The sequence below is a fragment of the Trichoderma gamsii genome (assembly GCF_001481775.2).
Source record: "Trichoderma gamsii strain T6085 chromosome Unknown Scaffold_31.2, whole genome shotgun sequence".
Taxonomy (NCBI): domain Eukaryota; kingdom Fungi; phylum Ascomycota; class Sordariomycetes; order Hypocreales; family Hypocreaceae; genus Trichoderma; species Trichoderma gamsii.
This window is the reverse complement of record NW_020171368.1, coordinates 144,585-159,977: the sequence shown is the minus strand read 5'-3', so window position 1 is coordinate 159,977 and position 15,393 is coordinate 144,585. Positions and strand designations below refer to the sequence as shown.

The 15,393-nt window shown below is 48.6% G+C and overlaps 4 protein-coding genes across 4 annotated transcripts; 2 read left to right on the top strand and 2 right to left on the bottom strand.

The window, feature by feature from the left end:
* Positions 1-889: 889 nt before the first annotated feature.
* On the top strand, positions 890-3,820 carry TGAM01_v207948 (hypothetical protein; the record flags this gene model as incomplete). The annotated part of the gene is made up of 1 exon (XM_018805683.1): positions 890-3,820. The coding sequence occupies one exon, from the start codon at positions 890-892 to the stop codon at positions 3,818-3,820; it is 2,931 nt and encodes a 976-aa protein (XP_018661106.1).
* A 1,429-nt stretch (positions 3,821-5,249) lies between these two features.
* On the bottom strand, positions 5,250-6,381 carry TGAM01_v207947 (60S ribosomal protein L17; the record flags this gene model as incomplete). Its single annotated transcript, XM_018805682.1, has 4 exons — positions 5,250-5,402; positions 5,601-5,788; positions 5,950-6,163; positions 6,379-6,381. 4 exons carry the CDS (start codon positions 6,379-6,381, stop codon positions 5,250-5,252), a joined length of 558 nt encoding a protein of 185 aa, XP_018661105.1.
* Positions 6,382-7,168: 787 nt separating this feature from the next.
* On the top strand, positions 7,169-8,369 carry TGAM01_v207946 (hypothetical protein; the record flags this gene model as incomplete). Its single annotated transcript, XM_018805681.1, has 4 exons — positions 7,169-7,292; positions 7,358-7,491; positions 7,568-8,231; positions 8,314-8,369. 4 exons carry the CDS (start codon positions 7,169-7,171, stop codon positions 8,367-8,369), a joined length of 978 nt encoding a protein of 325 aa, XP_018661104.1.
* Positions 8,370-11,843: 3,474 nt separating this feature from the next.
* On the bottom strand, positions 11,844-13,569 carry TGAM01_v207945 (hypothetical protein; the record flags this gene model as incomplete). The annotated part of the gene is made up of 4 exons (XM_024550211.1): positions 11,844-12,268; positions 12,334-13,099; positions 13,156-13,281; positions 13,345-13,569. 4 exons carry the CDS (start codon positions 13,567-13,569, stop codon positions 11,844-11,846), a joined length of 1,542 nt encoding a protein of 513 aa, XP_024405042.1.
* Between the last annotated feature and the right edge of the window lie 1,824 nt (positions 13,570-15,393).

Genomic DNA, 15,393 nt, shown 5'->3' with positions numbered 1-15,393 from the left:
AATCTGACATTTATGTGTCACGCAGCTTGAAGCGCATTGGTCATGACGTGAGGATTGGAAAGTCGAGTCCGAGAAATCAATACATCACCCAGCTGAGGAGGGTCATGACTCGCGGGCTGTTCTATATCGAAAAGTAGGCATTTACGAATGAATATTCACAACTTGATTGACGTGACTCGAGTGTAGATAGCGAGATGTTGGGAGTGGAATATATCAAGATTATTGCATTCAGTCAATAAAGTAACACAAAAACACTTGCCCGTTGTTCTACCAAGTCTTGTGTGATACTAGTACCAAATCTCATTACTAGATGCTGGTATACAAGCGTAAAAGAGATTCATTTCCAACGTTCCGAGCAAACAAAAGCCGAAGACTGGATCATCTGAATCACTTTTTTTCACGTTCTTCTGCCAATGGTCATGTTGTTCTCAAGATTTTCCGATTCATCCTATCACTCCTCGCCCGTCTCCCATAGCCAACTGAGTCTCAAGCAGGGAATCAGCATCGGCTGGATGTAGGTCTCGGAGTTGTCTCAGAGAAAGGAACACGCAAATACTTATCCCGTGTCTTACAATCGGCATCAGCCCTCTACTGTACACATCGCAACTGACTAGTGCGGCAGAGCAATATTAGTAACGGATCAAAAGGAGACGATTTTTCTGAACGTGTCTAGGGCCATTGGTGAAGGGAGATCGAAGCTTTCAAGGTTTCATCCAACACGGCTCTCTTCTTCCAACATCGCTTCAATTCTCAACTGAACAGAAAAAGCCTGCCTTCTAATCGTTCTTTAATGGTTCTGTCCTTGTTCACTGCTTTAGAAATTATTTTCTTGTTGGGTGGAGAATTTGCTGGTCTGTTTGTTCACCTGTTCTCGACCAATTCGCCCAACATGCCTCTGCTGGGGACGCCGTTCTCAATTGATCGGCTGCTGGGCCTGCACCTGTTTGACAGCGCATTCGGCCCACCACCACCGCCTAGCAAGGCCGCCAGCACTGCTAAAAAACACCCCGCAACGACCTCGGCAGCTTCCTGCTTCACTTCTTCTGCATCCTCCTCCAACATCCTCAAAACTGGCGCGTCTCCGAACTCTTTATCATCAGCGTTAGCCCTGCTTGGCCTCGTCGCCCAGGACCCCGATCCAGCATCATCTCCGTCGCCTGCCGCCGCTGTAGCCTCCCCGTCTGCCCCCATCGCTACGTGGCCAATGGCGCAGCTACCGGTCGAGATTTTCGAAATCATCACCAGGTATCTGACCCGGGCTGATGTCCAGGCCCTCCGCCTGGTGTGCAGGGAGTTCGAGGCCAAGGTCTCTGCCCAGTATTTCCGAAATGTTGTCGTTCCCTTTCGCGCTGAGCTGTACACCAGCCTAGATGACGAGAACAACGCCGCCATCACGTCGAGGCTGTTTTCCAACGGCATGCGCATCTTCGAATCCTTTGGTCCTCACATCTTGCGCTTCGCCCTATCACTCGAGCTGGACGAATTCATTCTTGCCTACCCGCCCGTCAAACCCGCCCAGGAAGCCGTCCCCGCCTTCTGGGGCATCTATCGATGGCCTCACGAAACGTACAACCGCTACAGAGACCTCGAAGGTCTGGAACAGACGGCCGATGAAACCGACAGCATGAAGAAGGCCCTTCGCTGTCTAACCAAGGTTACCAATATTGGCCTCTGCTGCGATGCGGGCTTGGGATTCCTGGTTGGCCCTGAGCACGCGGCTCAGAAGATCAACAATCGTGACCCCGTCTTCGATGCCCGCGATTGGCATCCGGAAGGTCGTGTAAAGAAGGGTGATACGCTTGTTGCTGTGTCCGATTTTAATGGTGTTCGTCGTGATCTGACTAGCGCCACAGCCCAGCATGATACCTTCAAGCGTCGAGTTTTGGAGAAGATGATCTCTGATGCTGGCTTTGCCGGCTACTGCGTTCCCGAGGCGATCGACCTTCTACTCGAAACCGAGGGCGTTACCATTACCGAAATCGACTTTGACGAGCGAGAAGTTAACGTTGATGAACAACAGCAGCAGTTACAACAGCAGCAGCAAGAGGCACGCAGCTCTCGTAGAGCCCAGCGCCAGTTTCAAATCCATCATCTCCTACAGCAGCACAATCCACAACCACAGCCGCAACAGCAGCAGCTAGCAGCATTACCACAGCAGCAGCATCAACAGCAGCAACAGAATCCTGATGTATTCGATATCTTTGGATTCCAGGTGCCTGATCATCACGGGGGACATATTCAGCTGCCTGTACCCCCGGATGTTAATGGCAACGGAACCACGACCTTTGGACCACCCGAGGAAGACGCGGCGTTTGGGATCCCCAACATTCCCGCGCAACCAGCGCAACCGGCACCGGCATTCCCTCCACGCCCACCTCCCCAACTGAGGCCGGCTGAACAGGAGGGCCAGCGGCAGGTCGCGCTCGAAACCGCCAACCGCCAGCCTCTTATTCCAACCAATCTTACACGGGCCCAGAAGGAATTGCTACTGGAGCTGGAGTGGGCTCATCGGGCCATGATCCAATCTTATGTCATCAGCATCATCGATAACGCGAGAGACGGCTGCTTCACCAATTTGACGAATGTAACGATTGCCAAAATCCCCAGCGCTCACATTCACATCCTGTGCCACAAGGAACTCTGGGAGAACATACCTAGCATCAAAACCGTCTCCCTTGCTGTTATTGCGGATTGGAGAAAGATTTCCAAGCCTTCCCCTGGCGTAGTTGAGGACGTCCATGTATCTCCCGTGGAAGCCGTGAGTAAGGTCTATCGGCTGCTGAATGATCACATTGGACGACAATCAAATATCGAGAGCCTCCGCTTTGAGTGGATCTGCGGTGGTGAGTTTGCGAGGGGCCCGTATCAGCGCAATCAATATGTTCTACCGGCTCCATTTGTTGAGTCTTCAGACCTGATGATTTCTCCTGAGGGTGCTAAAGATACCAATAGGCTGCTGTATCTGCCTTACATCAAGCACTTGTCACTCAAAAACTGCTGGTTCGCGCCGCACATATTATTCCAAACAACTCGCTACATGGCGCTACACTGTCTTGAAAAGCTGGATTTTGAGACTGTTTCTATTTCTGGGCCTCCCACCATTCCTCCACAACAGCCTGCGAATCCTGCTCCGCTAGTTGCCGACGATCAAGGCGTTCCGATTCACCCACTCTTCCCCCCCTTTGCCGGTCCTGTGCCAGGCGCCCCTTTCCAACCGGCTGTGATTCCTCCACCGCCCGAAGAACCATCGGTTGACAGGCTTGGGCTGCCAGAAACATTTTCATGGGCTGGTTTCTGCGAGCATTTTAGCCCTGGCATCAAAATGCGCCACCTTCCTCGCTTCCGCGAATCGCCCGGCTCCGACACAGATGGACCCAACAGTAAATCTGAAGACCTCTCCCCTTTCTTACCGGATGCGAATAGGCTCAAGATCGATGAGTCTCGATATGGCCTCAGCTCCATATCTTTCAAATCCTGCGGTTATGTCTTCATAGATGTACGCACCCTTGATATCAGGGCGATTCTGCCAACAGAGGCTCAGCTTGGCCATGCGTTTGCAAACGCTCTTCGACACGACATCTTCCACTCAATGCAGTACAGCAAAGACAAGTTCCTCGGCCGCATTGTGCCATTTATGCTGCCCGCCGAAATGAAGACGCTGGAGCATATTTTCTTTTTCGAGCAGGGCTGGAGCAAAGTGTACCCTGATCAGGTTCTTGAAGACGCTATCACTGATGGTTTTGACTGCCCTGGCATGGCACGCTTCTCTGGAACCCTTGAGGGAACTGGTGATGCTGAGTCACTCGTGCTGACGGAATGATTTTGTTTTTTTTACTTTCTTGGCCTCTATCTTGTCTGAACACACATGTTTGTTTGCAGCTCACCACGCGGTTTTATTGCTCCAGCTATGAAGTGGTTCGATAATGGGCCTGAGGTCTGGGAAACCGAGAAAAGACCGGCACTTGTCAACTCTCTCTTCCCCGGTTGCTTTACTAGCATTGCCAAAACGACAGCTTGCCAGAGATATGTCTTTTACTTTCTTAATTTTTTTTCTAATCTTAAAGAACTCAATGCTCGAGCTCGATTCACGAATACGAAGGAACGAATATACATTCAATGAAAAAATGAAAAAATGAAAAAGGAAAAAAAAAAATAGAAATGAAAAGATACCCCTTTGGAATTGAAACTATGGGCCCATAAGGTCGGACATTTCCGCCTTCCTTTTTCTCCAACATTGAGAGAAATTACAAAACTCTTGATAAAAAGCAAGATTCTTTTTTTAGGCTGAAGCATCTTTGCTTTTACGCCAATACGAGAGTGCTGTGCCAGACTTTGGACAAGGCTTGGTGCACTACATGCCTATTTTCTATTTTTTCTTATGACAAGTACACACCAAGAGGCGTTTGTATGCATTTGCGTGTTCAGGATTCTTTTCTTGAACCGTTGGAGGACTTAGTCCTCTGCACAATTTGGCGTTGAAGCAAGAGGATATGATTGGCAGGGTTGCCATACGAATCGATTAGACACGGCTTATTAGCCGCCTATGGAAAATATTGCCTCTTTTTTTTTTACCGCCTTTATTTGTTGACACACAGAGAGAGATAACAGATAAGAAAGGATTATGATTTCGGTTCCGATAGTGGAAAATGAGGAACCTTTGTTTGCCTATCTGATGATGAAATGGCTTTGCTTTTTTTGATGAGATTTGACACGATATTTACTTTGTAGGACAAGTGTACAGGTACTTACTGCATTAGAATCTTTAGAGTGGACAAACGATGGTTATCAAGAGTGTGCTCATTTGTATGCGAGTACTTTATGTCATAAACAAGGTATCTGTACCCAGTCGCGGCATTCATGTTCCCCAATAGCATGTCATCTAGGCACAGCAAACTTTTTTGTAATTTTTTTGTTTATTTCATGTCATTGATTCCGTCAAGAGAGAGAAAGGCCTCTCAAGCGGAAAGATATAAAAAAAGATTTGTTGCATGCAAATAATTTTTGTATTCCCATTTAAATGCCATGCAAGAACCCTCCTTCCCCTTTCTTTCCGTAGCCTGCCCATACACCTGAAGAAGCCACGCGCAAGAAAAGTTGATTTGTTCCCTTTATTTGCCTTCCCAAAGTGCTTTCGCAAAAAAAGAATACCAGAAAGGCGAACTGTTTCCGCTTTTTCTCCCCCGTCGCTCCATTCGTTTAAAAAAACAAAACAAAGCCGTTTATGTGCACATCATCCGTGTTGTCCGGATTTATGCGGCGGTGATGGCCTTGCGGGCACGGACGGCGCGCTGGCGGGCGGTGAGGCGCTCACGGCCAACAACCTCGTCGGACTTCTGGACGACCTCCTCACCCTCGGTCAGGATGAGCTCGATGTGGCAGGGGTTGGACATGTAGGGGTTGATCTGTTGAATGATGATTAGAAACAGAGCGTTTGTGAGAGCTTGCCTTTTCTTTCTTTCTTTTCAGTGCTCATGTGTTGGTTCAGACAAGTGTATCTGATCTTTACAGAGAAAGAAGCAAATATTCGCTGAACTTGTCCAACAAATGTCGCGCTGAAGAGAAGAAAAAGTGGCCATTGAGGTATTCGAGGGTATACGTACACGACCGTGGGCACGGTATGTCCTTCTTCGCTGCTTGGGAGCCTGGTTGACCTGGATGTGCTTGACGACGAGGGCGCCAGTGTCGAGGCCCTTAGCGTCGGCGTTGGCCTCAGCGTTCTTCAGGAGACCGAGCAGGAACTCGGCGGACTTGATGGGCCATCGAGCCTTGGAGACACCGAACTGCTTGCCTATTGCAAATATCCATCAGCATGACATGTCCAGAATCCACAACGTAGTCTTTCTCGTCCTATTCTCTCTATCATGAGATATTCCACCACATCTCATATGTCCGTAGAATGATCCCATGCTCGAAGATTGCCATGGTAGAGAGAAAATTTCCAGGTCGTACCTTGGGCGGTGCGGCCAGTGCTGCCGGCATATCGTCGCATGGGGACAGCCTCCTTGTGCTCCTTGACGTTCTCGAGGAACTGGACAGCTCGCTGCAGCTTCCAGCCGTTGATGGCCTGAGCGGTCTCTCGGGTGTTCTTGAAGGAAACTCGGAGGTAGGCACCGCGGGCGCGGGCCGACTTCGCGGGCTGGATCTCGGTCGCGGCGTATCGAACCTGGAGTATCGCAAAAGAGGCAGACGGTCAGTATGTGTGCACGTTTTGAGGTCTCGTAGTTTTTGCTATGATTATCTTCCTCCACAGCTCTTCAAAGATGCACTGTTATGTCCATGTTTCGACAGCAGTTCCAATTCGTGAACAATCCCGTAATTTCCTCCTCTTTCAAACATTCTCTCGACCAAATCAAACGCAGCATAGGGGCAGGCACTCACCATCTCGACGGCTTATGGTGTGGTGACTGATTCGACGACGTGGGTTCGCGGGCTGAAGTTGAGAAATTCTGAACTTTTGCCCTAAAGCGCTGGCAGGGAACCACAATGTTCGCTTACCCCTTCGGGAAGTGTTAGGGCTACTCTGCCCTGGTCCAATCAAATGGCGGCAACGCGCTTCACTTACAAACAATACCTCAAAAAACGGTAGAAACCAGGGACAAGTGTACATGAAAATAGGCAAAAAATATTATTAAACCGTGGATGATTATTTCCGCAGTCAATGCAGTTATATAGAGCTCATCTACCAACCAAATCAAACTATGCACACGAATTATCCCTTTGCAAAATTGGATATCTCATGGCAACTTTCGTTGGATGTCACATGATTCTCATTGCTGATTCAGCATCAAGATATCCACGTGATCTGGATATCAACTTTTTTCCACTTCCAAAAATTCCGCCGGAACAATATCGGTGCGATAAGCTCCGCAAATCAATCCGATCTAGCCGTAGATGGTCACAGTGGGGGCTGCAGACTAAAGCTTCTTGCGAAAAGCTTCAAAAATTTCTTTTTCTCGCTGAGCGCTCTCACAATTCAACCGTGTTTGGCAGACCCAATTACAAAGGCAACTCCAGCCTTTTGAGTCGATCTCCGGCTATCTATACTTTTCACAAGCCAATCTTTCTACTCGACTCGATTTTTTGAGTTGAAATCCTCTTTTCGCGTTCAATCGCCGCTCGAACTCGATCCCAAAAACTTTTTTCCTCTATCTTATCCCACTTCGTTGAGATGGCGCCTTTCACTGCTCGTGGTGGTCGTGGTGGCCCTGGTGGTGGCCGAGGAGGTGGTGCTCCTCGTGGAGGCCGTGGAGGCTTCAGCGGCCGCGGCTCTGCTAACGGTGTTCGTGGACGAGGTATGCTGCTCGTCTATCATGTCACTTGCGACTGAACTTTTCCGGAGGCTAACTTGTGATATCAGGTGGTGGCCGAGGAGGCTTTGGTGATCGTGGCGGCCGTGGTGGCCGTGGCGGCCCTGCCCGTGGAGGACGAGGAGGCCGTGGTGGTGCCCGCGGTGGTCCTGGTGGCATGAAGGGCGGTGCCAAGGTCGTCATTGTACGTTGAAAAACTCTCGATCTGATAACTCGTGATCATCTCAAAGAGACAATGAGCTGACCTCATTTCTACACAGGAGCCTCACCGTCACGCCGGTGTCTTCGTCGTTCGTGGTGGCAAGGAAGACGGCATAGCGACCCGTAACCTCACACCTGGCGAGTCTGTCTACGGCGAGAAGCGCATCAGCGTTGACGAGCCCGTCGAGAACGACGACGGAACCACTACCACCACCAAGGTCGAGTACCGCCTTTGGAACCCCTTCCGAAGCAAGCTTTGCGCCGCCATTGCCGGTGGTGCTGACGACATCTACATTCGTCCTGGTTCTCGTGTTCTCTACATCGGTGCTGCCTCTGGTACCTCCGTCTCTCACGTTGCCGACCTTGTTGGCCCTACTGGTTTCGTCTACGCCGTCGAGTTCTCCAACCGCTCTGGCCGTGATCTGATTGCCATGGCTGCCAAGCGACCCAACGTTGTCCCCATTGTCGAGGATGCCCGTCAGCCCGTCCGTTACCGCATGGTCGTCCCCATGGTCGATGTCATCTTCGCCGACGTTGCCCAGCCCGACCAGGCCCGTATTGTTGCCATGAACGCCAACTGGTTCCTCAAGCAGGGTGGTGGTGTCTTGATCTCCATCAAGGCCAACTGTATCGACAGCACAGCCCCCGCCGCCGAGGTTTTCGCCAGCGAAGTCCAGAAGATGCGCGCCGAATCTATCAAGCCCAAGTTCCAGCTCACCTTAGGTAAGAATTTTCACCATTCCCCAACACTGACTTGTATTTGGCGACGAATGAGAACCAGCTTCTGACTAATTTACTCTTTTAGAACCCTTTGAGCGTGATCACTGTCTGGTTGCCGGTATCTACACACGCGGCGAATAAACAGCGATTATGGGGTAAATGATGAACATCTATCGGCCTGTATAAAAAGTCCTGATCGCCAAAGAAGAAAAAAAAAGTTCTTGTTTGTTTGGTTTTCACGAAATGATTCCTGACATCAGGCTGCTACTTGCATCTAAGCTCTTCGTGCGCCGAACGGGTATCGGTTTTAAAGGGATTGATTCATTCAATAATGGCATGGGGCGTTCCGGATAAGGGGATCTTGCTTAGCTTTTGAGCTTGTGTGCTATTTGTTACTATATAGGGTGTTTTAAGGCCCAGTGCAGAAGAATACCAGTACTTTTTTCTTAAATCTTTATCATTCTTCCTTGTATTCGCTGTGATTATCTTTCGTATCTGTCGTGAAACGCCGTATGTCAATCTGTAAGGGGAATTTTCATTGTTTTCGTTGAGATACTTACTGCCGAGACGAGTTTTCCTTTTCCAGTTCTCCCACAGGTGAAACGTGACTTAATATACGTATCTCAATCATAGACACTGGTTGATCCCAAATCTGTTATATAGGGAGTGATGAAAAGAGTATACCAGCATTGGTAAGCTGCTAGTTGAAAAGGCAGTTAATTTAAAAGCAAAAACAGTGTTAGCCCAACGCTGCTTTCATTGACTACCATAAATAAGCAAACAGAATATGTAAGTATCAATGAAAGATATCTTAGATATTACCCACGTACCTAGGCAGTTAGGTTTCTCTTGGGTATCTACCTACATAAGCAAACCTGTGTATAGCTTGGGCTTGGGCTCCATGCAGAGGGAGGGGAAGGGAGCTCAGGTCACACACACACACACACACACACACACATATATATATATATATATATATTAATCGGTAAGGCGGACTATAACAACAGGAAAGATACAAATTGGTTACATCAGGCTGTATGTTGGGCCGCAAAGCACTGAACACCAATCAGCTTAAATATTTGAAGAAGGTAAAGTTTTATTCCAGATCCTTGACTACAAAAATTGCAATAGGCCGTAAACTGAAACAAATACGTCCTGCGCATACCTTGCGTTGTCGTCTACTATGTCCTTGACGTCAATTCTTGACCTCGGTGAAAGGTGGTGGCACCGATACAATGTCGAAACCCCAACTCATCCCTCCCCTTCGAGAATCCACACAGCTCAGCGCCGACTCGGATGCCAATGGAGAATATTGTGATAACTGTCAACACCTTAGCAATTTCGTTATAAGCCAACCCCTATAGATCCGGACTTCTTACGAAAAGAAACCTCACACGATTAGGTTAGGGAATATTGCAGATCTTCAGGCGAATGAAGACTGCATATGCTGCCGGTGCATCATTTCCGCGCTTCTAGAACAGGGAGTGGTTACCCAGGCACAATTGTATGACCGGGAAGCGGGGCTATGCTAGAACGGTGCCACCTTCTCCTTCATCCTTGACTATAATGATGAAAATGACATTGAAGCACTGCGGCTTCACCTGACAACACTGCCCAGTGACCTGGCAGACTTCAGATGTTGGCAATATAACAGATTGTTGGATGTCAGTGAAATCGATACGACAATCATTCAAGAATGGGTCGAAGCGTGCAACTGCCTTCATGAGCCTGTAGCGCAGAGTATTGCGCCTTTACTATCCGCGAGTGAGCCTCCGTGGCTATATCTCATCGATTTGGAGAGGCAATGACTAGGTAGTCAAGGTTGATACCGCCCAAAATCCCCGATATAGCTTTGAAATATGTCTGGGGCGGAGTAGATATGCTGAAGACAACGACAGAGAATCTAGGGAAAATGCTACAACCCGCAGCACTGCTTGATGGCCAGAACACGAAGGGACCAGAACTTGCACAAATCATCGCAGATGCTATGGATTTAGCGAGAAAACTTGGCTGCCCTTACTTTTGGAAAGACTGTATATGCATTGTTCAGGACGAGAAGGCTGAACGGACCATGTTTTTAACCGGAATGGCTTCCATAAATGGCAATGCATACTTGACAATTGTCGCTGGCGAGGGAGCGGGTGGTAATCACGGGACTCCGAGAATTAATCGCTGTTCAAAGCCTCGGAACACCCTCTGCAGCGAAATACGATTCCCTGGCTACACACTATCTCTTAGTCCTAATCGTGATATAATACCTACCTTATACTGTACGGGCAAGGCATGGGCGACTCTTGGGTGGACATTTCAGTAATTATACCTGTCCCGATGGGTTCTTGTCTTTACATCAGTTGTCAGCTTCCACTGTCAGACACACACAAGCGTTGAATGAGATTTGAAACCCCACGGTTCAGATAGCTTCGGTGTTGACAGAACAGGCTTCGTTTGCAATGTTCCCAACTGGCCTGACATTGGCCACTTCGCAAGAGTGGCCGCGGAATATAGTCAGAAATGCCTGTCGTTTGACGATGGCATGCTCCATGCTTTTGCCGGTGTAATGACAGTGCTGAACCAGTCTTTTCCTTCGGGGTTCCACTACGGTCTGCCAGAGGTGATTTTCGATGCTTCTCTGCTGTGGGAACCGCTCGGGGAAAAGCGAGATCTACCCCAACTCCGGAGGACACAGACATCACCCCTTCCGAGCTGGTCATGGGTGAGTAGGAAGGGCTCAATCAGGATTGCGATCTGGAACCTTTTTGCAGAGGATTTTCACAAAGATACATCGTTCAGCGACATCTATGAGCTGAAGCCACTACTTCAGTGGTGGAAAATGAGCTCTAAAGGGGAAGCATTGAAGTTGATCGAGTATCAGCACTTCAGTAGCCATGCCTCGATGCCTCCGGGTTGGAACTCAATAAGCCACTAATCGGCATCTAGTAGTTGCAGAGACTATGTGAAGTATTCGCATCCCTTGTCTCCAGACAAAACATATCCATTTCCATTTCCATTTCCCGATGGTGCAGAAGCAGGTTCGCCGGATAATAAATACGGCCCAATACTAAGATGCATCGCAAATGGAGGCTGGCTGCTCAAATCAAATAAGCTCGAACAACATGATTGGATATTTGAGATATATGGCATATTTAACCTTCGTGTCGACGATGGAACTTGGGCTGGGATATTAATTGACGACCGGTTGGAGCAAAACTTTCCTCAAAGGTCTGATGAGAAATGCAAAGTAATTGCAATCGCTGAGGGACGGGTTCCTAGTATGGACCATGAAGAGATTGAAGTATGTTTAGGTTAGGATCAAACGTTTCAGGTTGAATACAAATCATCTAGTAAATTCGCACCAATGAGGGATTCTTATCCAGATTCGAGCTTTCTCTCTACAACATTCCAATACACTGCTGTGTCCACGTTCGTATATGATGCATGTTGACTACCACAACGCCATGCTACCAACCAAACCAATGGCCTTTGATACTTGCATTTTATCATCAAAAGAGATATTGCCAAATAAACGCCAGACGCGCATATACTCATCCAAATTGAGCCATTAATGATATTTATCTCCTTGTTCCATTCCCCCCTTTTTTTTTTTGTCTTTTCTTTCTAATTCGCCAACTGCCGCCGTCTAAACTCAAACTCGGTATTCGGATTCGGCCCCTTTGTCATGACCAAAGCCATTGGCTGCGGCCGTTTGTCTCCCTCCTTCAGCCTCACGTCATAATTGATGAGAAAAAAAGCCAGAATGAGCTTGATCTCATTTCCGGCAAAGAATCGACCAGGGCAGGCGTGCTTCCCCGCGCCAAAGTTGAGATTCGTGTCGTTGAGCGACGTGAATTGCCAGCGATTGCTCGCCTCGGCCGACTCTTGCCGCATGTGGTAAAATCGCAAGGGATCTAATTCCGTGGGGTTAGGGAAAAACTGGTCGTCAATGGAAATGCCCGCTTGGGGGGCTAGCACTCTCGTGCCCGCGGGTAAATGCGTGCCATCTGAGAGATCGATGGGCTTTATGACCTTGCGAATAAAAGAAGCTGCTCATCTGTTAGGCATTTTGCACAGACAGCGAAAGATGGAAGTGATATTGACAAAAACTTACTAACGTTGCCACGGAGGCGTTGAACTTCGCGCATGAAGCTGTCGAGCTTCTTGAGCTTGGTCATGCTTTCCTTGCGAGCCCAGCCATTCTCTACCTCGAGGATTTGGTAGGCTTCTTCCCGCAGCTCTTCCTGAATCTCGGGATGATCGGCAAGATCAGCCATGCACTCAAACAAGAGGTTATTCGTGGTGTGAATAGACGCCGCAGCCAAGATGAGTTGCAGTCTGGCGTGGACGTCCACATCAGCCTTTTCTTCTTGGGGAAGAGCCTCAATAAGCCACTGCATTAGATCATTCGGGGGCTCATGGCAAGACGAAATCTCCATGTCACGTATTCTTTCCTCCAGTAAGGGCTTCAACAAGGATTTGGCGATGTTGACATCCTTCCGTATCTTGCGCAAATCTGACACGGCGTATTGAGCAATGGGGCGAAACCATTCGGGGAAAATTTGCAGTTTGATAACGGACATGAAGACGTCAATGGCGAAATCAATGGTGACTTTGAGCCATTGCTCTTCACGATTCAGCCAGGGTCCAACGAAGGCTCGACCGCTTAATCGAGCAATGCCGCGCAGAGCAAAGGGCTGCCACTTGACAGGCGTCCAGTCATCGCAAGCTGGGAACTCGGTACCAATGTAATGTTCAAGTTCGCTTTTAAGCTGGGGGATGAGTTCAGCGAGATTCTGCGTTAAACGAGTTCTCACAAGAAGTGATAGCATATCACCATTGTGTCCCGGCGTAAAATTGGTGTACTTGGTTTGAAGAGCCTATCCATTTGACGATTAGAATTTGGGAGCTGCAGAGGTGAAACATGGCATCCTACATCAGCTACAGCCTCTGTGGCGCTGAGAGTATCCTCGGGTAAGCCTTTGATCTCAGCAATGAATTTCGGAGGAATAATAGCCTGGGTCCCCTCTGTTGCCTTGATCTGATAGACCTGGTCTTGGAACTGTATCGAAAGGTAAGTAAGTCGACAAGGCTTGAGACAATTGAGGTGGTTATGTAAGCTAACCTGTTTGTAGCTTTTGACAATTTGTGATTCTGCATCAAATATCCATTTTAATTTGGAGGTTTTGTAGAAAGGCACGCAAAGCTTGCTAGACTCAGGCTTTGATCGCAGGAAAAGCCACACAGAAAGCAGCACAGTCAAGATTGTTAGGTAGTAGCCGGTGCGTGGTGTCCAGTAAGCAGACAATGACGACGATTCAAACGACGTCGAGTTGGATTGAGAATCCATGGCGGCTAGTTGTGATTGTGGCGCCTTTGAAAGGTATGTCGTTTTCAGTGCAGAGGACGATGGACGGTAACAAAGACAAGTTGCCGTACTCGCGAGCCAGCTGGAGAGGATATAAGCAGCGAATGAGCCTTGGCCATGTGAAACCCGCGTGTCGAGGGAGCCAAGATGTGTCTGTTGGTCTCCTGCAGGGAGAAGCAAAAGCGTAGACTCTAGAGACTCCTTGATCGCATATCACCTCCTTGCGCTGAAGTTTCACAAGACAGCCAGCAGACTGTGCTCAGGTATCCCAGAATCCCAGATTGGCGCAGGCCGGCCATTAATACCACCAACCAGGAAGCCAGCGGGCGGGTCTCGAAGCGGCTGAGAGGCACCGATGATCTCGACTAGCGGCGGCTCTCTGCACGGACTAGACGAATTGATGTTAAGACGCAGAGAAGAGAATGTAGGAGAGAGAATCCAACCTTTCAGCCGATCTCGTCCGCAATCCTTATCCTCGACTGCCTCCAACCACTGGCTGTAGCTGCAGCTGGAAACAAAGAAGCACAGCGCATCTTTACGCGCGCCTCTCTGCGATTATCAGAACCGCATCCGATCGGGTAAAACGTGCGCAGAAAGAATGGAGGGCTCAATTCCATCGTCACGGACCGTTGCTGAAACAGGACCAGGTGTGTCTCAGAAGTGTTCGGGAAGAGCTGCTCCCGGGTCTTAGTGCGTTTAGTAGCGGCAACACAGCGTGCCACGCGGGGCATCTAATTGTCCACCAGGGATCGACCTACCTAAAATATATTAACAGTCAACTTTGTTGGCCTGTTTGTTTCCGTTTGTTTAATTGGATTACTACTATTGAACTTGCAAATGATTAATGATCCCTAAAATAGCAGCATCTGGGCATGGGAGCTGCAGAAGAAGCCGGGGGCGGCACAATGGTTCTGTGGCGCACCGATGTCGATTCGCTCAGCCTTAGCGGAGACGATCCCCTTCTCCCATGTCAGCCCCCTTCTGCGTTACAGGTGTGATTCGGATATTGTCCACTTTGCACGTGAATGGACCAGGCTTGTTCAGCAGAGGAGACTAAGGCCTTGACTAGGAAAATGTTTCTCCTCTCTTGTTTTTCTGTTGAAAGAGTTATGCCTCGTTCATTTCGATCGTGTCAATGACTTATACTTGGTCATCTACCTCGTCGATGCGGCACGGGCAATAGTGCCAGCATCCATGGGTATAAGTCAAAATGTGGAGTGCTCTATGTAATACATGTTAAATAGCATTATTCAGTGCCTTATTTGAGATGGGTTATGATAGCAGTAGTAGAGGAGAGATACACCTGATGATCATGTGCGAAAGCATCTGCCCTTGTTGGATCGCAGTGTTATATCCAAGTCGGTCCTCTGGGTACTGGATAGTAGTTTTGCATGATGTGACAAAACTACAAGCGAATTTATTGTAAACAACGGCAGTGACAAAGCCATGTCACTAGATCACCTTACTCTGAAAGCCAAAATAGACCTATTGTGTGTCTGAACAAGTAGACCCAGAAAAAGACCAGTAGAGAATGACATGAGCAGCGACTTCAATACCATATGAGGCCAGCAGCCTTCATCTTTCCCTTGGCCACCGCCAGTAATCTATTATCCACTTGTGTTTCGTAGAGGTGGTTAGACCAATGCAACTAGACGGCATCTTGCTTTAAGCCAACTTCATCCACCTAGTAGCTCTGACTCGCAGAGCCTCGTTATTCAGCAAGTCCTGTATGCATTTTACAAACATGTTCCAACAGCCAAATCAACGTAAGCATTACGCAAACTACCAAATTCCAGCCCCATCGAG